Below are 22,110 nucleotides of genomic sequence, written 5' to 3' on the forward strand. Positions count from 1 at the left end.
ACAAAAACAAAACAACTAAAAAAAAAACAAATTAAAGAACGCAAAAAATTCATTATAGGGCAACAAATCATTTATACTGTTGGAGAATTCAGTCGTTCATAAACTTCTCATCCATGGAATACGAACACAACAGCCGATACCGACGATAAGAAGAACAGCCAAGACGATTAACACTATACCATATACTGGCAGTCCTGCATTAATGGTGTTGAAATTTAGCATGAATGCATGCATGCATGCAGCCTAACGTCAATAATCTATTGACGTCAGATACACACATTGATTTAATGAAAAAGACTTCTTTAGAAATATTACAAAATATATCGTTTCTATGCTGATCAGACTACAATTTGCTTATTAATTCATTATTCATGTACAGTGTCTGCCAACGATGTGCACCGAACTCGGTAGACTGCCCAACGATAAATAATCTAGACTTGAGTTACAACATTACAATATGAATAAAATTGCTGTTAAATTCACTATTTTCTTGTCGGTTTGCATGTGACAATCTTTGCAACAATATGACCACTCCTTATGTTGCATGATGCGCTCAAATTGACAAGACCGAGAACTAGAATAATTATCTCCAGTTTCGGCGTGCATATCACTGCAGTTGTAACCTGGCACACTGGCGACGTTTGTTCAACACTCACAAGCAGAGTACAGAAGCAGGCGTCGAAAGCGCACTAGAAAGAAGTCGACAGAGACAGTCTTGACAGATCAGCAGCTCTGATGTAGACCTTTACAAAATCAACTAAGTAGCAACTGAAATCCCTTTTGGATAGTCGTTGGTTTACAGTGTTCATACAGCATCGTTAACAATAACGTCGCTGTTCTTTGAACTCATTTGAAATAAAGTTTAGGTATGCCTATCTGAAAATGGTGCCTTTCACATTGGGCGACTATACTTGTGATATACTATATGCTGTGACCACGTTGTCGACACAGAAGCTTGGACACAGCCGATTTTGTTCGATTTACTAATGCATAACACATGAAAAAGTAAAAACAACTTTTGACGCACAATTTTGAAAAATAAATAACATTTTACCGCTTACGTTGTACCTTGTTTTATTAAGTTTAATAAATAAATATCAGTTGCCTTCTCATCAATCCCTTCCTTGAGTTTATTCATCAAGTATTAACCTTGTTGAAAATTAATTTGAGTTCAACTGTGCTGTATTGTACATATAGTACGGGGGATTTATTTTGGCGTCTCGACCTCTTAGGTCGCGCTTTTTTGTTAGAAAATTACTGGCATCATACAATACATAAATTCGCCAATATTTGAAAATCAGAATAGCCGCCGTATCTGCCTCAACTCAACCGGAAAAAATAATTTTATATTTCATAAATATAAGACGGTAAACACTACATTTCCTTGGTGGGCTCTAAGATGAACCCACTTTTAGAATCTGAAAATTCTACAACGATATGGGTCCCTCACCAGACTAACACACTCAAGACACACGAAGGATTTGTTTCCGTTGTGTGGGTATTCCCTATGTGGGTGAATGGTATCGGAACGGGTTTCAATGTTGTTGACAATTCAAAATCACAAAATTGTAAAACCTCAGCCTACCACAGCTTTTATTGAACATGCGGTCCGGTGGAAGAATCTTGTACCTTTTCCTCCTGTCGTAGGCCTTACAGTCTTCTTTGAGAGGCTTGAGCAATGACATACTGATGAGACGTCGATTTATATATTTTCATATAAATTGTTTGCCTCTGTGTATTGCCAATAAATAATGAAGCATATTTGTTTTTACCTATCCTCAATAGCAACCTCATCATGTCATGTGTCATGAACAAACTTTAATAAAAAAATGAAAGAATGTGTGTATTGTACTTCAGTTATTAGATTGAGACGACTTGATCAAAAAAGTTACTTGCATCTCGTACTGAATGATATCAGTGAGCTTTTATTGTGAGTTTTCATCGCATATAAAACAGATAAACTAATCCATCGCAAACCGTGACGAGAAGTTTTGAAAAAAATGTCATATTCTGTAATGCAGATATTATATAATTACACATCATTATATGTCTTTGAAGCAATTTGACTTTCCAAGATGAGTCATATTAGAAATTGTAGTAAACTTTCCTTTAATACATTAAAATTGATATGAACCCTTGAAATTCATTTAAAAAACAGTGGTAAGAAAGGCTGTCTTTACGATAAACACCTATAAATTATGATTACCAACTTCTAAGAACATCGTCGCCAAGAATGAACCTGTACCTAAACTATTCGATGCCCTTTGCATCGTTCACTAAAATGTGTGAAATGGAAGCAATTGCATTAATATTTCAGATTTTTTATTTTGTTGACAGTTGAATAACAAATGTAAACAGTTAGTTGAAAAGACTGAACTTAAACTAAAAACTTCAAGTACATTATACCGATTAAAAACAAAGGAATAACATCCGCTCTCTGATTATGTCTCAATATTTGTGATGATATAATATGAACAAAACTCGCTTATCTACGACTGTTGTGAAAACGAAATACAAATAAACAAACAACTTTTAAAATTAATAAAAATAGCATCACTCAAAATATCCGTTTGACGTGATTTGATTAAAAGATCAAATTGTAGTAGGTCTTATCTATGATCGTAATATCGTAAGATAGTAATTATACATTTACACAACAGTCACATGAAATATACTTTGAACAGATGATAGCTCAAAAAGCGCTAGATTAGTGTAACAAGTAAACTGTTCTTAACGTGCATTTGAATAGTAATAGTGGTAAAACAAATGCAAATCTTGGATATATAATATGATCTTTTGAAGGAAATCAATTATGGTTGGAATACTTGGTTATAAGAAAGACACCGCCGTTATGTCCCACACAACTAAAACCTGTCTACAAACAGTTATATTATCTGCGTTCATAGATTTTTCAGTATTAAAATTGTCATTGCGTTTGAAGGTAAGCTGTTTTCACCAATGCTAAATTATACACTGCGAAACATCCAAGAGAGTAGTTTTATCCCTACAATGACATATTAGAGAAAATTTGCTATTTTGATTATCTGAAAAGATGAAATACCAAAACTCTCTATTAATTACTAGTAATTCTAGGAAGTTCCATTCGTCGACTTGTGAGATAGACAGACTACAAAGAGACCGTTAGTAATGATGTACAATGCTCCAAAATCTTAAACTACAATACATATTATCGATGCTAGAGCATAGAGTACGTTACATTTCGATGTATCGTAATTTAAGTATTATTTCGTACAAATCGCATTGAATGTATTGCTACATATACGTCACCCTTAAAATATACAAATGGTTGATTTTATTTCTCAGGTTAGGGCTTAACTGTCATTCAGACTTTCTCGTAGCTTGCTAATAAAGTTTTCATGGCTGGTTTGAATCACTGATGAGGATTTCAATTCTTCTTTCAAAGCCTTTGCTTTCTGGAACCTTTCACGTATGTTCCTCTGATCAATCATATGTATGATACGTTTCCGCCATTCCTCAATGTCGCTTTTTCGGTCGGTGTCGTCCACCCCTACCTTAACAACCATCTCCTGTCCAATTAAACCGAAGTGCATTTTCATCAACTCAGCGAGACCAGAGTGTTGAGTAATAAGGACTGGAACTCCTGCTGCGATTGCTTCCATACCAACCATACCAAAGGGTTCACTCCTCGAAGGCATGATGACGAGATGGCTTTCCTGCAATTTGTCCATTATTTTCTGTTGTGTACAATACGGGTGTAGTATGGTTTCAAGGAATTTAGACTTGTTGTATGCCCCAAAGAAAGCCTTGCTGTCCCAATGCTTGTTATCAGGGATTCCTATGATATCCCACAGTGGGGGATTTATTTCCACTTTGTTAAACAATTCGCTGACTTCACTCAGAGCCTCAGTTATGATGTCATATCCTTTAAGGCGATGAACTCCATCAACACGACCCATCGTCAAGATTCGAACAGGATGGTGTGGTTCAGGTGGTGTGATTTCCAAGTCAAAGAATCCGTCATCGGGTAAAGGAATGTACTCAATGTGATCCACTTTCTTTTTAAACCTGCGATCGTAGCGATCGAATATACGGGGGCCGATGGAGAAAAAGACATCTGATTGATTTGCTATTTCGGTAATATTGTTTTCTCTGTCTTCAGTCTTCGTGAGATTTGCTCCCTCTTTGTGAACGTCCGTGAATTCTGGTGTAATGTGGACAAACTGAAATACCCTCTTTCCATGGAGTCTGATTTTTCCTATTTCTTTTGCGCCCTTCGCCGTGACTGGTATGTGACCGATTATGACATTTGGGTTTATTTTATGCAGAATGTTGTCTGGAAAATGGATAGCATGGTGTGTGTTGATACTCTCTAAATTAAGAGGAAGTGTGTCGTTCTCGACAGCAGGAACTATTATATGCCTTTGTTCTCTGCATCCAGTTTTTCTCGTCTGATGGTTTGTATAAAGTTGTCACGTAAACATTGAAACCAGCATCTTTGGCGAGTCTGGCGATTTGTCGATGAACAGTCGAAATGCCACCCTTTGACGTTCCCCATTCATCGTTCAAAATTAGGACACTGCCACTGTTGAAGAAAATTGAAAACATAGATGCATTGAAAAAAGCACTTGTCATATGAGAATGTCTGGATGTTCCAAACATCCACGTCCTCCTTAATTTATAATATCATCTATTTCTATAGTTTTTAAAACTTCCCATTTTCCTTTCTTCCTCTTCTCATTTGAATATTTATAGTCTACAAATAGAACGTGGTCGTTAACATTTTATTCGAATGTTGCAATTTAATATTCACACAAAATATTGAGCCTCACAATCACATATCAATCGAGAAAGACTCAATCGTAGTTTTTAGAATATTATACAACTTTTCGAAGGCAAATATCAGTAATTATATTCTTTATCATTATCTGTTCTGTCTATGATTACACATGAGTCTCCTGACTTCCTCTCTCCACTTTGCAACATGTCTTAAAATAAAAGGACTGCATAAATAATACATTAACAACAACGGCCATCTCTTATCAATGTCACAAAACGCCATATAATAGCAATGACAGTTCAAGTAATGCATTGCCATGGTTTTCATCCTCCCAGGATAGTGACTTTGTCAATGTGAGGTTTCCTTTGCAAAAAAAAAAAATAAAATAAAATAAAATAAAAAGTTTCTACCTGATAATACTGAATTTCCGACTACTGTATTGGTTCACGTTTTCTTGACCTGGTGACAAAGATAAATTCATTTATATCTCCATCCGATGCCTTTGACCTGCCAGAAACTTGTAATTTGGTGTAGCGCTATGACGCTATCCTACCCATTAACATTGCGGCTAGTAGAAACCGTCTTGTCGTAATTGTTGTTTGGCCTTCAGATATCATGTTGACTACAAATTATAAGTCGAATGAGTCGAATCTTTTTACCTGAACGAATTTGTTTTAATTGGAGCAAAATATATTTGTAAATTTCGCGTGGTTTTCGTAGGCTTTTATTATTAGTGTTGGAATTCAATTATTTAAATTTTCCTTACCGAAGTTTAAACAAAACATTCAGTCATTCAATTTCGATTCGTGTACTACACATGTTGTCAAATGATGTGTATATTCAAATAATTCAGCGGTGAGAGGATCTGTTCCAAATTTGTGCATTGAACATTTAAACAGACGGATTCTGTAAATAATGTGGATATCATGGTCATGTTGAAAAAAAAATATTTAAACCGACTGTGTAACTATTGGATAGCCATCAAAGTATTAAGTAGAGCGATTTTTACTAGGCTAACGAAATATACAGTTCACGATATAGTATTTATGTTCATTTTTTGTTCGGGGAATAGCTAATGAAACAAAATGAGTTAACCAATAATCGCAACAAACATCAAAATATTATAATCAATATGATATTCTATACCTTGCCCGACCGGCATAGTTTTCAGATTATTTGTATCTTCTTTCTCGGAATCTTTAGAGCCTTTTTTAGTCTGTTGGGTGTAAAATAATACTCTGCTGATTTACAATAAAAAATGAACTAGTGTCGTCATGCTGTTGTTCGCTAGTAACAACAGCAACATATCTCGGTTCACATTTTCTTGCAATGTTAATCAGACTTTAAAGAGAAAAGGCGACCAGACAGAGATACTCGAATGAATCAATGAGACAAGTCTATATCGAAAGATAGCTTATTTGCTGTGTAGGAATTGCAAGATGTATTTGTACAATTTCCTCAAAAAAGACTCACCAATTTTCCCACAAAGCGAAGGGTAACATTTTTGCTTCCATTGTAACTAAATGTTACTGATCCCGTATGTAAATCTTTTTCCAGTTTGCCAGGAAGAAGTTTTACTTGTAGTTGGCAGTGGTTCTTCTGTTTATGATTGCATGTGATTTTGCCACATTTATACATTCGTGAAACTCAAAGTCATCATTGATATCAACATTGATTGTCTCTTTGTTTTCTATGTCGATATCATGTGTAAACTCCAGTGTATCGTGATCAGACTTCGTGTAATTTTGCGTCTTCCAATATTTTATCCTCTCAGTAGCATTCTCGCTTTCAACACAGTCTATAAGTAAGTTGTCTTCATTCATGACGCTCTGTAATAGTATCAAGTTGGCAAAGTATCTTTCAGTCCATAATCTTTCGACATAGTCGCAAAGGGCGTCAACAGCTATCGATGTGCCTTTGATATTGTTATAAAGATTTATGCTGGCAATTCCAAGGGCAACATAAGTGTATCTATACATGCGAGAGAGAGAGAGAGAGAGAGAGAGGAGAGAGAGGAGAGAGAGAGAGGAGAGAGAGAGAGAGAGAGAGAGAGAGAGAGAGGGAGGGAGGAGAGAGAGAGATTTGTCATTGTCATCTTTTGAAATATGATTTACCTCTCTTTAAGATCTTCCATTCTTATGTTACCAAAAAAGTAAATGGCGACAACAAATGTTGTCCTCGAAAAGAGTAAACGCAACGCTATACGACTTAACACGATGGCTTGAAGAATTCAGATATAAACACCTCGAAATCAACAAGTGATAGTATCAATGATAGTGAAAAGGAAAACAGATTGAAAATATATAAAATAAAAATCACTAACTGCAAATAATACTGACCCTGAGAAGTGATCAGTTTTGAAAGTAACCGACTCTCTGTGAACATATAGTGAACATAATTGGTGATGTCACGCCATTTATTGTCGATTAGATAATCTTCAAAAAGGAGCGTTATGAGTTGTTTGTCATCCTTGTCGAGTTGATTTATCACGGGTAACGTTATTGTTATCTCTTTTCGGAACTGCACTTTTCTTCCATGCTTTTCTCTTAAATATATAGTCGGACTGAGTGCTTGTTCGACATCTTGGCCAAGATGGCGGAACGCTGCTCGGACTACAATGGGGTTAGGGTACACAATCTAAAAATAACGAGACAGATATCCCTGATATTAATAGCAATTTATGTATTGGTATACATCTTTCCAAAAATATCGACAGTCATGTGGCTGTCTTGAATAACTTAAGACAACCAATAATAAACATAATATATGCCTCTAACAAAATATAAAGCCTTAATAAATGAATTCGGAAGATAGTAGCAAAGGAGAAGGATGGACTTTCGGTATGCAAAGACAAACATTTGACTTACCGTTATGTAATACACTAATGGTTCGAGTGTTGCCTTTGGTGGAACACTTATTCTTAAAAGTCTGTTCAGGCGACACGTATATTCACAACCTCTAACATCAACTCTAAATTGATCTTGATATGGCTTTGACTTCACAATGTAGTAACCAGAATTCGAGATACTGGCGATGACAACATCATCTACCTGCGGGCAGAGTGTAGAAACGTCATTGTTGTCGTGAGTTATCTTTTTTAAACCCCATTAAAAATAATTCCTGCTCTGTTGATTTTATGGATGGCATATCTCATCTTATGAGCCTGAAATCATATCTTATCACAACTGACAGTAATCTTAGGCAAACTGTAGTAGATAATGTATTATGACTGTTTTTGAATATAATTCAGCGTACACTGTTAAATGTTTTGTTGCAATTCACGCAATTCATGCTTGTGCAGGACCCGGCCTGATGAAACTTAAACTGAATTAACTGATACATAGTCCGCGTTTTTTTAAACTTACCTCCGCGATTAATTAAAGATAAGACATGCAACCTTCATTATTTCCTGCTTTTTATGACGCATTCAAGTTGAACAGTACATAAATTTTATTGCCGTATGTCTTTATCAACGCAGTCAAGGTGTCTGAGCTTATTTTGGTCACTGGTTATTTTATTCTGCTTTGGTAATGAAGTTGCTCAACCACACCTTAAAGACGTCAAGCATGATTCAACATAAACGTACCTGAGTTGACGGTAGCTCGTTCCATGTAGCTCCATTATCACTTGTCATAATCGAATGCGGTCTTGTTGTCTGGTTGGTGTCCATCTCAAATCCAAGTGCAAGATCCGCTCTGAAGACATCGTTGTTCCAGTAGAATACCTGGATAACATCTGATTCGATGTACTCGAATTTTCCCATTTTTGTGGTGTTTGTATTTCGTCCGTGGAGCGCGTAGCATAGATAACACCAGGGACTTCACGGACTTCCCCATGACAACCAAGCAAAAGCGCGCCGGTAATACGTGAGCCTGCAAAAATAAGTGTATTACATGAATTGTTTCCCTGTGTTAAATCATCGTATACAAGGATTTTAATGCGGAGCCGTTTAACTTCCAGCTGAAGGCGAGAAGTTGTGCGCCTCAGCGAAGACTAGGGTATGCGGACAGTATTCTTAAGGCCTTTCCTTTGATTTTGATGGATATACAATATTGCATCAAATTGCAAAATATTGCCTCGATTTTTGTTTTATTTCCTAGTATTACATTCATTTAATGACTAAAACCGCCCATCAATCAGGAGATTGTAAATGATATACTTTATACTTTCATTCAGGTTGACATTTTGATACACTCAATGGCATATTTACAAATCAGACAAGCGGATTTTGTCACATGAATATGTTAAATAATAGACAGGTTTGGCTACACCTTTTGCGTTGGCGTGATCGCACAATGTCACGACTTTCTGCGATAACGTCATCGAATTGTGCGTGCGTTCTTGGAGTACACGGAGCCGGCGTCGCGTATTTACGAGGAGACAACTGATTTCATGTAAGTTGTAAACCTGTAAATTGTTTCGCATCTTTAAAGAGCAAAACATTATGTAGACCGTGAATTATGCATGCAAATTATTAGTTGGTCATGTGATTGTGAAATGCTCAAAAGGTATTCATCTATTAGCATAGTCGTCCTGATGCGACAGCGTACCGGGTAACCATTGAATCATCCCTTTTGATGCAGAAACAGATACGGGGACCTGAGACGAAGCATCTTTTCCATATCAATTTTTGACAGTATTGTGCTGCATTTATGCTCGTTATACTACTACAGTACTACCAATGATAAAATCTGTAGTGAATATTAACTAAAAAAATATTTCTTTAATTTGGTTACAATTTATAGACAGCTGTGACACTGTCGACTGTGGTACATAATGCGTGGTCAAATTGATATTTGCACGCGAGTGTGTACGCCACTGCCAGCATGGATTTTACTCGTTCACGTTCATGTAAAACGTGAAGCCAAACCTGACTATTGTTTAGCGCTGTCCGCCACAACACTGCCGCCACCGGTCTCCGCTGGTGTCATCGCGTCAATCTCGATCCCGGTCGACAATGTTTATGTCGTAAGATTGATGTTTGCTCTGTCCTTTTACACTTGCCGGAAACTATAGTATGGTTTGTTGTCAACTTTCGACAATACATCCGAAGCTCAAGACAACTGATCTGTAGGTTTTCGCTAGTTCTACTTCGCCCGTTCGATTCCGATCGAGACTTCGCGGATTTTTATGTAATGAAGCAAATATATCATTGTTTCGAATGACTTGATGGCTTATGCTATGTAATGTCTCTTTCTGAATATCATAAAGTACTTATATATTCTGTTGAAATTACCGTAAGTTTAGTTTTCACTGTTCTCGCCAAGTGCATGTAAGAACGAAGTCAATATAGATTACGACCCAGTTGCGACGTACTAAGCTTATCGATGGACATATCACATTGCTTGCGTTGGGTCTGTCGAGCTCTGGCATCCCGATTGGTTATTGGGAATAGCTAAAGCTTCAGCGACTCGTTATTTCGTAGGGCATGCCTTCCATGTCTGTATTTATCGCATCACCCTCTCGTATTTGTTGTGAGAATACGGTATCGATCGCTACAGATCGGTCAGTGCTCGCTCGCGTACATGAAAAAAAATATCCTGTAGAACATGAGTTAATGATGGTTTTTGTTTACCTTACGTTAGTCTACGTCACAAAGGGGGATATCCGGGCCAGGTCATGTGATGTTAAGAGACATATCTTTATACTTTTTTAAAGAAGAAAATTAGATTGACAACAAAGTAAAGATAAAAATGACAAAGTTAATAATAGTCAATTGTTATAAAATTTTGCTGTCCGCTTATTTGAAAGGGCAGCTAAAGGGAGCTCGGTCTTGATAGTTTGTGTTAGAATCTTACCGTATCTCGTACTCCTGGTACAATATTAATGAGGTATGATTTATCCTCTGGTCACTGGTCAACAAACAGGCAGGAATAAAGTAACTGAAGGGCAATTCTTCAGACCAACGACTCCCAACTGATAAAAGAACAGAAATGAAAAGTTTTTTACTCTCATTATTCAGCAAAATCTAAAGTCACACACTTATATACTGGAAAAATGTCAGACTAAAAATTAACTATATTTTAATATTCGTAACCACATGCATTATTCACTGGAAAAATGGCAAGACTAGAAGTGATCAATATTTCAATATTCGTAGCCACATGACCCAAGTTTGAAACAATAAGGCTTTCTGTATGTTGTTGTAGTTAAGTAATATTCACTATCAGGTGTGCAAATGCGATATGTATTTCGAATAAATTCTAACGTCAAAGCTAAAAAATAATTGCATTAGATTTTAGTGACTACAGTCAATAATGAAATGACAATGCAATGTTATTGTTTACATTTGAATTCTAGTGGGAACCATAATTCACTTGTCAACAATAATAACGCAGTATACACATGTACTAGCCCTGCGTACGATGATGTGTGTTCCCAGCGTTATACGGCCTCTAACCAGAGCTCTGCTGACGGCGAATGTGCTATTCGGGTAGGCATAGATCGGATTCAAGTTGATTTCGGTCTAAGGGAGCCGTCATTATTTATGGCCTGGGGGGGGGGTCGGAGGAATCTGAGGGGGGGTCACTCAAAAAATCGAAAGCTACAGGGGGGGGGTTGCTCAAAAATGGAGAACAAGAAAGGGGGGGCTACTCAATTTTGTTGACATGTATTGAAGCATTTAGTGGAGTTACGAATTAATAATAGTAAAGATATGTATATTCATACCCGGTATTTGTGTACACACACACACATACACACATAATATATATATATATATATATATATATATATATATATATATATATATATATATATATAAATCATAATACAGGTGGTTTCAAGTAGAAACTAAAATCTCATTACACTATGTGTTTCACGTTATTGTGATCTTCAGACGAGAATGATCAGCGATTCGACGTGGCAAGCCGTATGTTAGAGGCTAGTACTGAGTACATTTTTCAGTATTTCCTGATTAAAGATTGATATACTTGCCTGATCATTAATGAGAAACGTCTGCTTTCTATATTCTACATTGTATAGGTTACCGATAGGGGAAAATGTGTAAAGCAAGCTTATTCTGATGCTATAAAGTTTAAAACCAGTTGAATGCCTTGACAACAAACCCATCTTTTATTGCAGGAAAATAATAATAAATAATAAATGTGAATAAATGTATATCTGTCGCTATTTTTTCGGTTTCAAAAAATATAGTTGAAATCAGTGAACTGAAATATAAGTTTTGGAATACTGTCTCAGATTTATTTTCCTTTGAGTTTTTTATACGAAAAAAATACTCGCCAAGTGCCACCAAATAACACCATTTTAATCTCTATTTTTCAAAGCTCCAATGGCAGGAGGGGGGACACCCCCTTTTTACCTCCCCCCGCGACCGCTTATGCGGTCTCTTGTGGTGCTTTTGCACCACATCTTCCCCCTCTTGAAAAAAAATCCTACAGAATAACTGCATGTCACCAGAGCACTGGATACAGACCTGTACATCAGCCCCTGCCACAGCAATTGGAACCTCCTTCCGACAAAGACCTATACCACAGGGTTTAATAAGGGTCTGTACAGGGCCTGTCGCAGCAGCAATCCATTTTACTGTATAGATATTTAACTTTCCCAATTTTTTTTTTTTTTTTTTTTGGGGGGGGGGTCGGGGGGTCACTCAAATTTTCTGTGGCAGAGAGGGGGGGTTACTCAAACACGTCATGGTTGGCAGGGGGGTTACTCGAAATTTTGGAGTTTCGAAAGCAATTCCTCCGACCCCCCCCCCCAGGCTGTAAATAATGACGGCTCCCTAAAGTAGTTACAAAAGTATTTCGTGCTCCGTCCAAAGTGGGACTGTATGTTACCGGTTTAATCTATGTCCCGGCGTCAGCAGGGCTGTGGTGGGAGGCCGTATAACGCCGGGAACACACAACGTCGTACGGAGGGCTGAATGTTGTGCACAGTAACATGCTTTGGGGAGTAGAAAATATTATGTTTGATTTCAGAAACAAAATAGTGAATAAATAATCAAAAGTTAGCAGTACTTGCCCTTTAATATAACCTCACCTTTAGGTCTTGTACATTGATTATTTTCCCGGAAAACATTATCAGCCATTGTATGATCGAAAGATCTGACACCATATCCAAGTAGAATGCCTGTGTAATGCGACAATACAGCTACAAACACCATGAAGAATAGCGCCACTCCTTTTCGTTTCCATACCAAGTCTGCAGTAAAGAATTGACATACTCAATCAATTTTTAGAACGTCAATCCACTAATCCACTGTCCGACTATCTGTTCCATTTCAAATGAACATGTACAAATACGGCATGTTGTCACTTGCACACATTTGAGCAGTCAATTGAGAACAAACCATGGAAAATATTATCGTTTGCCCTAATTTAAAAAAAAAAATCGTATTCCGTCTGTAATTATTGGATTGACTGTCCTCTGAATTTCAGTCACTGAATGTTAAGGTAATAAAATAATGTTAGACCTTTAAAGAATCATCACATTCTGTCAAAGATTTTTAGGCTTTTTCTATCGTCCCGGCATAAAATAACATAACGACACTGTAACCTTGTGCGTTGGGAGGTATCTGTCCGTGATTCTTTGTGTAATAACTTAGGGGGCTATTTCTGCAGTACTTCATAACTTGAAAGTTTCCCCCCGGGAAACATCTTTCTGCGAGAACTCCTACTTACCTGTCACTATTACTTTTGGGTTATCTCATTTGCTGCCTTCCAGAACGAGGCAAAATTTAAATACACGTGATCTCATCCCAGGCGGAAACCGCCATGAGATTCCATATTCAAACAGTTCTCAACCTCCAAAATAGACTATCAAAATAGTGGGGAGGAGGGAGGGAGGAGTGACAGGTAAGTAGGAGTTCTCGCAGAAAGATGTTTCCTGGGGGGAAACTTTCATTCTGCTTCATCCTCCTACTTACCTGTCACTATTACTTTTGGGTTACACAGAATCCAAAGCTTAATTGGAGGAGGGTATGTCAAACAAATACTCCCAACCTAGGTAGAACCACACCTCAAAGAACCTAAAGCAAAACTAGCTTCCATAGGCACATCCTTGAGGTAAAAGTTAATAAAGGTATTTGGAGAAGCCCAAAAACCAGCTTTACAAATGTCATCCACTGACACTCCTTTAAACAAAGCCCACGAGGCAGCCATAGCTCGCGTATCATGTGCTCTGATGGGATGCACAAGTCTACAATGGCCATCGGAAGAATCATAGGCAAGTTGGATTGTATCCCTTAACCATCTAGAAATAGTGTCCTTGGAAGCTGGACCATGTTGACCTGGAGACACCTTAATGAACAACTGTTCTGTATTACCACGAAGGTGTGCAGTCATCTTAATGTAGTAACGAAGAGCCCTACAAGGACAAATAAGTTTATCCTGAGGATCACTTGAAATATTTTCAAGACTCGGAATGAATATCTCTGTACCAACACGAGATACAGATTCATTCTTTGCCAGAAAACCTGCCCTAGGCAACAATCTAACACCTGTAGGCTCCCATCTGAGATAAGCACTGTTGATAGACAAAGCATGAATCTCACTACGTCTACGCCCAGACGCCACAGCTATGAGAAAAACAGTCTTCATAGTTAAATACTTCAATTTAACCAGATTCACTAATAGGCTCGTAAGGAGCTGGCCTTAATGAGTCTAACACCAAAGGAAGACTCCAAGAAGGCAAAAGTCTCCTTTGAGGAGGACGCTTAACAAAAAACCTTTAATCAGACTATCCAAAAGAGGATGCTGACCTACACTATGTTCACCATAACTCGGAAGGAAAGAACTCAGCGCTAAACGATATGTTGAAATAGTTTGGGGCTTTAGACCTCTAGCCTCAAAAAGAAAAACCAGAAAATCACCCACAGAACTTAGAGGTGGATGCATGGGATCGACATCATGTTCTTTGCACCAATCACTGAATACTCTGAACCTGTAATTGTATGATTTAATGGTTGATGATCTACGAGAGTTCGCTGCATATTCTGCAGCTCTCGCTGAAAATCCCTCTGAGCAAAAACGTTTCTTGACAGTTTCCAAGCAGTCAACTGGAGGACTGATGGATCTGGGTGAAGAAAACCCGACAACGGTTGGCTCAAAATGTCTGGGGTCTCTGGTAGCTTTATGGAATCTCTATTAGCAACTCCAGCAATCGAGGAAACCACGGTTGTCTTGGCCAATTTGGCGCTATCAGAATGACAACACATCCTCGTGTCTCATCTTGCTTAGTACTCTGGGAATCAGAGACACTGGAGGAAACGCGTATGCGAACATGTTTGTCCAAGGAACTGAAAAGGCATCCACTGCCTCTGCTCTTTGGTCTGGAACTGGAGAACAATACACCTGCAGGTGGGCATTGTGTGCGGTTGCAAACAGATCTATGTGAGGCCTGTCTAACACCTTGAAAAGGGACTCTACCACCTGATGTTTTAACATCCACTCTGTTGGGTAGGTCGTCTCCTGGACAGAGCATCTGCTATTAGATTGCACCTGCCTGGTATGTGAGCTGCCCTGATCCTGATATTTCTGATAATGCACCAATTCATAAGATGCCAAGTGAGGATGCAGAGAGATGGAGACCGTGTTCCCCCTTGCCTGTTCAAATATGATACTACGGTTGAATTGTCTGACCTTACAAGAACCAATCTCCCTAAGATATGACGGACGAAGGCCTTTAAACTTTCCCATACTGCCTGAAGCTCGAGAAAGTTTATGTGCTCTTGTCTCTGGGCTACTGACCAGACTCCTGAAATGGTAAATCTCCCATATGAGCCCCCCAACCTTGCATTGAAGCATCCGTGGTATTGTAACATCTGGGGCTCCAGGGACAGTGAAACTCCCTTGAAAAAATTGACTCTGTTGGTCCACCAATGAAGATGCTGTATTACAGGGCGTCTACCTTTATGGGATGACTCAGAGGATTCTGATGTGGTCTCCATTGAGACAGAAGGAATATTTGCACTGGCCTCATGTTCAACCTTGCCAAAGGTATGAGCTGAACGCAAGATGCCATTAGACCTAGGAGGCGAAGAAAATGCCGCGCCGTCTGAAAACTGCCGGGCAAGAGATGACTTACCATTTCGCAAATAGCTTGAAAGCGCTCTGGCATAGGAGTAGCAATCCCTTCCTCCAAATCTATTTTCGCCCCTATATAATGAATATTCTGACTGGGGCAAAGTTCTGACTTCTTTTCGTTTGGTAGCCAGCCTAGACTGACAGCTGTCCTTAAAATACGTGCTGTATCCCGCTGCAATAACCTGATCTGCGTCTGCCTGGCTAGCCAATCGTCCAGATACATGTGAACATAAATTTGTTGCTTTCGAAGAAAGGCACCCAAAACTGCTGTGACCTTGGTAAACACACGGGGTGCTGACGACAGACCGAAAGGCAGTGTCCGAAACTGAAACACCTTGCCCTGCACTGCAAACCTGAGAAAATGTCTGCAGTCTGGGTGAATAAGGATATGTTGATAAGCGTCTGTTAGATCGATTGAAACTGCATAATCCCCTTTTGACAGATCCGATAATACGGAACGTAGAGTTTCCATCTTGAAGTGTTTCTTTTTGAGAAAATGTTTAACGGCGGAGATTTAAAATTGGTCTCCAACCCCCTGATCTCTTTGGAATTAGAAACATTGAGCTGTAAAAACCTTTTGATCTGTCTGTGACAGGCTCGATAGCCCTCTTTGAGATTAATGAATCTATTTCCTGAAGGATAGCATTTCTCTTTCCTAAACCCGACGGAAGAGGAAAATTTATAACCTTGCTTGTAAGAGGGGGAACTTGAAGAAATTCCAATCGATAACCTTCTGAAACTACCCCTAACACCCACGGGTCGTTGGTTATCTTGGCCCAGTGCTGACTGAAAAGAGATAATCTTCCCCTTACTGGCACCTCTGGAAATGGAATTTGAATATTTAACTGTGCTAGATTTACACACTGAGCCACTGGCAAACCGTCATTGCTTAAAAGAATGGTCTCTGGGCTTATCCGGAAAGGGCGGCACTGGTGGTCTAAAGCCCTTATTATCCCTTTTACCCTTAAAGTAATTACTAGGTGTAGCAGAAAAAGACTTCTTTGCAGAAAGTCTGTTTAGTTTAGCGGAAGGCTGCGACTTTGGCTGAAAAGAAGCAGGTCGCTTAACTCCCTGACGTGGTCTAGAAAGGGAGACTATTTCCCTAACATCTCTAGCTGCTTCAGCTTCCTGGTGAAAAATATCTGAGACTTCTCCATGGAAGAGTTTATCACCCCGAATAGGAAGCTTAGTCAAACGATTTCGAGTTGATCTAGTAGAAAATCCATCTGATCAAGGAATAATTCTCTTCTGGCAGAAACTGACAAAGCAATGGCACGCAAGAGTTGAATCATCTGAAGAAGTTAGAGAAAACTGCAAAAATTCCAAACCCTTAGACAATTGGTCATCAGGAATATTAGAGCCTGGCGAAACTGCCGTATGTACAAAAGCAGTTGCCAACAATGAATGTGAAATGCATCTCAGTAAAACTCTCAGGGCTTTATCTACCATAAGATGTCCAAGATCAGCCTTATTGGTAAAACTTCTCAAATCCTTAGCTGAAAAATGTTTCTTATCAGCCGCCAATTTAGTGTGGACAAAACTTTCTACACTAGGCGCTCTGGCAAACTCCTCAAAGTCTTTCTCAAGGAACCTGAAATTCTTGTCTACAGACTTTGTGTACTTAGACACTCTGGGCAAACTCTTCTCAATAGCTGTCCTCTTTGTGCAATCAGTCCCTCAATGGGCAAACGAGGAGCACCTGTAACTGTACTATCTCCACCAAGTAAAAAGGACTGACGTTGACTATGACTGCTATCATCTTTTGTACAGCCAAGCACATTGCCAATAATGTTAATAATGTCATGCCATTTCCCAGACAAAGCTTCTGACATGTCAGCATCAGTAGTAGAAATTTCTGAATGAGTATCAGAATGAGCAATGTCACTTCGCACAATATCCTGTGACTTAGACATAGAATGACTGTCTCCATCTGCGCTCTCATCAAGATCACTCGGAGCAAACAAAGAAACAGAATCAGGATCTCTATACTTGTAGGACGGCTGTGGAACAACTCCCGACACAGTTGCCGTCTCCTGATACTTATCACCTCTGTAGGGTCCACATGTAAATCCCTATTCAGACTGTGCTTTTGGTGTTGGGGCTCCACATGATTGCCCTCTGCTACACCAGCACTCTGAGATTGAGCAAGAAAACCAGCCAACAAAGAAGAAACCTTCTCCGAAAATTGCTCAAATCTAGTGTCCAGAATACCCTCAATCTCGTCCTTAGAAACATACGACTCATCAGAGGGCAAACTAGCAGCTGCACTACTAGCCGACTTCCTGGACTTGTCCTTCTGAGACTTACCTTGCAGCAATTCAGGATTAGTAAAAATGCGCCATAGTTCATCCGACCAATCCTTGCAAATATCACAAGGCTTAGCCTTTGAACACTTGCGACATGCAAGACACTTGTCATGGCTGTCATCAGCAGGAATAATCTTCCTACATCTAGCTGCAGCGCAAACCTTAGAACCGTCACTCGCAGGAACATCACATAGGTCCATGATACAAGCAGAACCGGTAAACCTACAGTACACAAAAACCAGCGCGATAAATTACCATAAGTACAATACACAATGCACGAGAAATGGCTCGCACAGCTGCAGACTGACCAAACACGTCACTGCATTCAAAAGCGTGGAAAGCAAACAATAGCAACACACACTTGCTACAGAAACTCAAAGCAGAACTTCAAACGGCCTGAAAAACTACCGTCAAGCCAAACTGACTGCTAAAAAAGAGCAAATAAACAGGAAATAATAGACGATACCGTAACTCACGCTCCCAGGAAGGAACAGTAGAGCAAAAACGGACGTCAAAAAACCATATACTGGAAGGCTGAAACACGGTGTGTTTACACACACCGAGGCAAATGAGAACTGTTTGAATATGGAATCTCATGGCGGTTTCCGCCTGGGATGAGATCACGTGTATTTAAATTTTTGCCTCGTTCTGGAAGGCAGCAAATGAGATAACCCAAAAGTAACAGTGACAGGTAAGTAGGAGGATGAAGCAGAATGTATGTTTATCGGCATCTTCATCTAATGTTCAGTAAAACCAATTTGTCGTTTTGCTTATGTTGCTTCTTTGTGAACTTACCTTGTCATTGTTATCTTTAAGGGCCATCAAGGAAACGGCACGCATTCAAAATAAGACTGCATTTAAATTCCACATTCAATGGTTGAATGAGACACACACCTTTTTCCATAAAATAGTATATAAATTCCAAAAGGGGCTATATCGTAATACATACACACTCAGATCAGCTTCGAATGCAATTCAGGAAAAGGGCTACCTGTACATCTGTTTATCAGTTGATAAGACTTCATTAAAAGCAAGGCAATCATACGCAAAATTTATAACATACTTTCTTTAAAATGCTAATTAATACAGAAATAGAGTCTGACAAAATACATCAACTAGGCAAATCTTGAGCCCTCTTGTTTTAGTGTTGTCGCCAATATGCATGGGGGTTCGTATTCGTATAGACCCCGCCGACGCCTGAACTGTCGACGCACTGTGTACGGTTTCCACTACATACAACACAGGGGTCAAGTGCGGTGTCCAGCCTCCAAAAATCATGTAATGAAATCAATATTTTCACAGACTACGACAATAATAATCCGAACAATATAAACACAAGAGTGTACCGCCTGTATATTCCGAAAGAATTACGTGAATATTTTTGCGGAAACAACGAACTCGAAGCTGATCGCGTTACCGAGAGTTCCGTAAGCATTGCAACCAGGGTCACGTGCGGCGTTTACAGTGTTCGCGCTGTCAAGATTCATTCGATGTTTGTTCCAGAAAAATAGCGTCTCTTCGTCTGAGGCAAATTTCTAGGCCTATACTGTCTTTGAAATATTGTATAACTTTGCGGAAGGTACGTGTAGACAGAGAGGTCGTCTGGCATTTGCTCTATACACGGAATGAACGTGAAGGCCACGTTCTTCACTCAAACAACTTGCGCACGGCGTATTGATATTTTTCCTAAAGTAGTTCAAAAATTTAAACGCAGAATCGTCATGAGAAACCTTCTTTTACTTTGCCAAAAATAACGAATTCTTGGCTTGTGCATGTGATAAGTATATTATTCCCTAATATTTTCTTCGTTCAGCTCGGAAAATACTGGTGACGTAATGACCGTGTCACAATTCGTCTTCGACTCGTGGTGACAGGGTCATTACGTCACTCGTATTTTCCGAGCTGAACGAACAAAAATATTAGGGAATAATATCTTATTATACTGTAACTCAATATCGTTAAATATTATACCTTTTGTTAAATCTGTCTGTGACCCCTTATCACAATTAGGACGACGTTGTTTGGCGGCATCTTCCGTAGTTTCTCTCAGTAACTCCTTACTTATCATGTTGGCTATTTGCTGTTCTAAGTCTATACATCTTGCCTGTAACAATTCAATTTGGCGAGACTCTCCTTCAAGTTGACCTGCATATATTGACCAGAAAACAACGTACATGATCGTCAGTAACGACTTTTCATTTTTTTAAATGTTAACGATGTTAAAAGTATAAGATGAAAGTTGTCTGACATGAAGATGCAATTACGATCAATCGAATGTACACAGTAGGTGCAAACGACACGGCACTGGCACACATGTATATGGGTGAGAAAAATCAATCACATGATCTTTTGTAGAGCTGTACTTTATCATATCGATATAATTGTAATTCTGAAACATTGTGATGCTACCAAAGTTTAGGCAAACGCAAAATTTACAATGAATTATCATTATATACGTCAAGTTCTGTCATCGTGTCAACATCGCCCTTCCAACGTGCACTCTATTGAGATGTCATCACTCTTGGTGGTACTTGTCACGTGCACAGCAGAAAACGCCATTGTTTTTTTGTTTTGAAAGTTTATTTACAAAACAGCTTTTCTAGGCGGCCGCAACGTAATGAACGTATTTGTGTGCCGGGATTGGTAAGAGGTTAGCTAAGAAGAGTACTTCAACGTAGTATAGTTTTTTTGTCTTCATCATGATAATATGACTTGGAAAGACATTTCTTACTAATAAACTAACGAGGCGCCAAATGTATAAAAGTCAATTTACACAATCACACTTATTTTAGATATAGAACAGACAGAAAAAGTAAACAAAGAGGGATTTTCAATGAATACATACATACACATATACATCATACGTACGCATATACGCACATACATTCGCACATACATGCATAAACACATAAACACATACATACATACATACATACATACATACATACATACATACATACATACATGTTATATATATATATATATATATATATATATATATATATTATATATATATATATATATATATATATATATATATATATATATGTATATATATACGAAAATGGATGATTGCTTAGCACATGAAACAGACTGTAGAGTAACAACTACAAGTTCCTAGATTCTCAATATATATATATATATATATATATATATATATATATATATATATATATATATATATATATATATATATATATATATATATATATATATATATATATATATATATATATATATATATATATAATATATATATATGATAAGCCCGAGTACGTGGGCTCTTCTGGTATATAAAGTCAAACCCGACGATACAATGTCGAGGCCGCAGCCCGAGACATTTATCGTAGGGTTGGACTTTATATACCAGAAGCCCGAGTACGAGGGTTTTATCCGACTTAAAAACTATCGCCCCTAACTGATATATTTTCGTTTTCAATGTGTTTACGTCAACCGTCCCCTTTGTCAATGTAACATGTTTAGGATATGAATTAAAACTTTTATTTGTGAAATAGCCTTCCAATGTAATGGAACATCCTATAAATGCCCTAGGACATATTATGTTTGTACCACAGCAGATTTTGTGTTGCAGCTGGTTTCCGCTGTGTTACCAAATTTGAATATTAAAACGTACCAGATGTCTACAGAATATGACAAGTTCACTTTTGATTGGACAGTACTTTACTACGGCGCTGTCATTCGTTTCTGGAATTTGGTGACCAAGGCTTTACGAGTAAATAAAACACCCTGAATTGAGCACTCTGATTGGTCAATCAACAGTAGATAGTTTTTAAATATAATTATTGCATATATGTATATTGTTCTTTAAGATCAGCTGAACTTGAAAAAAATGTTAACATTGGATATTTTGGGATTCTCTTCCTCTCTTGGGCATGAAATAAAACAAAGCTTACATTTTTTGAAAGCTCAGATACGGCTTTTTATAAGTAACACCAACTTTAGCAAAATAAATTTGTGTAAATAGAATAGAACGACTTGA

General features: G+C 38.3%; 1 protein-coding gene and 2 long non-coding RNA genes across 3 annotated transcripts; all 3 read right to left on the reverse strand.

Annotated features, from left to right (window-relative positions):
- Window positions 1-1,928: 1,928 nt before the first annotated feature.
- LOC139128462 (uncharacterized) lies at window positions 1,929-6,719 on the reverse strand. Its single transcript, XM_070694234.1, has 4 exons — window positions 6,233-6,719; window positions 5,906-5,975; window positions 5,170-5,218; window positions 1,929-4,564 (listed from the first exon to the last, which is right to left on the reverse strand). Exons 1-4 carry the CDS (start codon window positions 6,395-6,397, stop codon window positions 4,357-4,359), a joined length of 492 nt encoding a protein of 163 aa, XP_070550335.1. The 5' UTR covers window positions 6,398-6,719; the 3' UTR covers window positions 1,929-4,356.
- A 502-nt stretch (window positions 6,720-7,221) lies between these two features.
- On the reverse strand, window positions 7,222-8,454 carry LOC139128452 (uncharacterized). Its single transcript, XR_011551304.1, has 3 exons — window positions 8,346-8,454; window positions 7,627-7,809; window positions 7,222-7,396 (listed from the first exon to the last, which is right to left on the reverse strand). It is a non-coding gene; the product is annotated as an uncharacterized lncRNA (long non-coding RNA).
- Window positions 8,455-8,514: 60 nt separating this feature from the next.
- On the reverse strand, window positions 8,515-12,919 carry LOC139128441 (uncharacterized). The gene is made up of 3 exons (XR_011551302.1): window positions 12,761-12,919; window positions 10,558-10,675; window positions 8,515-8,631 (listed from the first exon to the last, which is right to left on the reverse strand). It is a non-coding gene; the product is annotated as an uncharacterized lncRNA (long non-coding RNA).
- Window positions 12,920-22,110: the final 9,191 nt, after the last annotated feature.

The sequence above is a fragment of the Ptychodera flava genome, unplaced genomic scaffold (genome assembly GCF_041260155.1).
Source record: "Ptychodera flava strain L36383 unplaced genomic scaffold, AS_Pfla_20210202 Scaffold_54__1_contigs__length_889265_pilon, whole genome shotgun sequence".
NCBI lineage: Eukaryota > Metazoa > Hemichordata > Enteropneusta > Ptychoderidae > Ptychodera > Ptychodera flava.

Excerpts from the sequence above, each read along its gene's own strand:
- LOC139128462 (XM_070694234.1), bottom strand. The coding sequence starts at position 6,397 with ATGTATAAATGTGGCAAAATCACATGCAATCATAAACAGAAGAACCAC. Across the intron at positions 5,976-6,232 it reads TTCGCTTTGTGGGAAAATTG|ACTAAAAAAGGCTCTAAAGA; the intron begins GTGAGTCTTTTT and ends TACACCCAACAG. Across the intron at positions 5,219-5,905 it reads AACTATGCCGGTCGGGCAAG|GTCAAGAAAACGTGAACCAA; the intron begins GTATAGAATATC and ends CTTTGTCACCAG.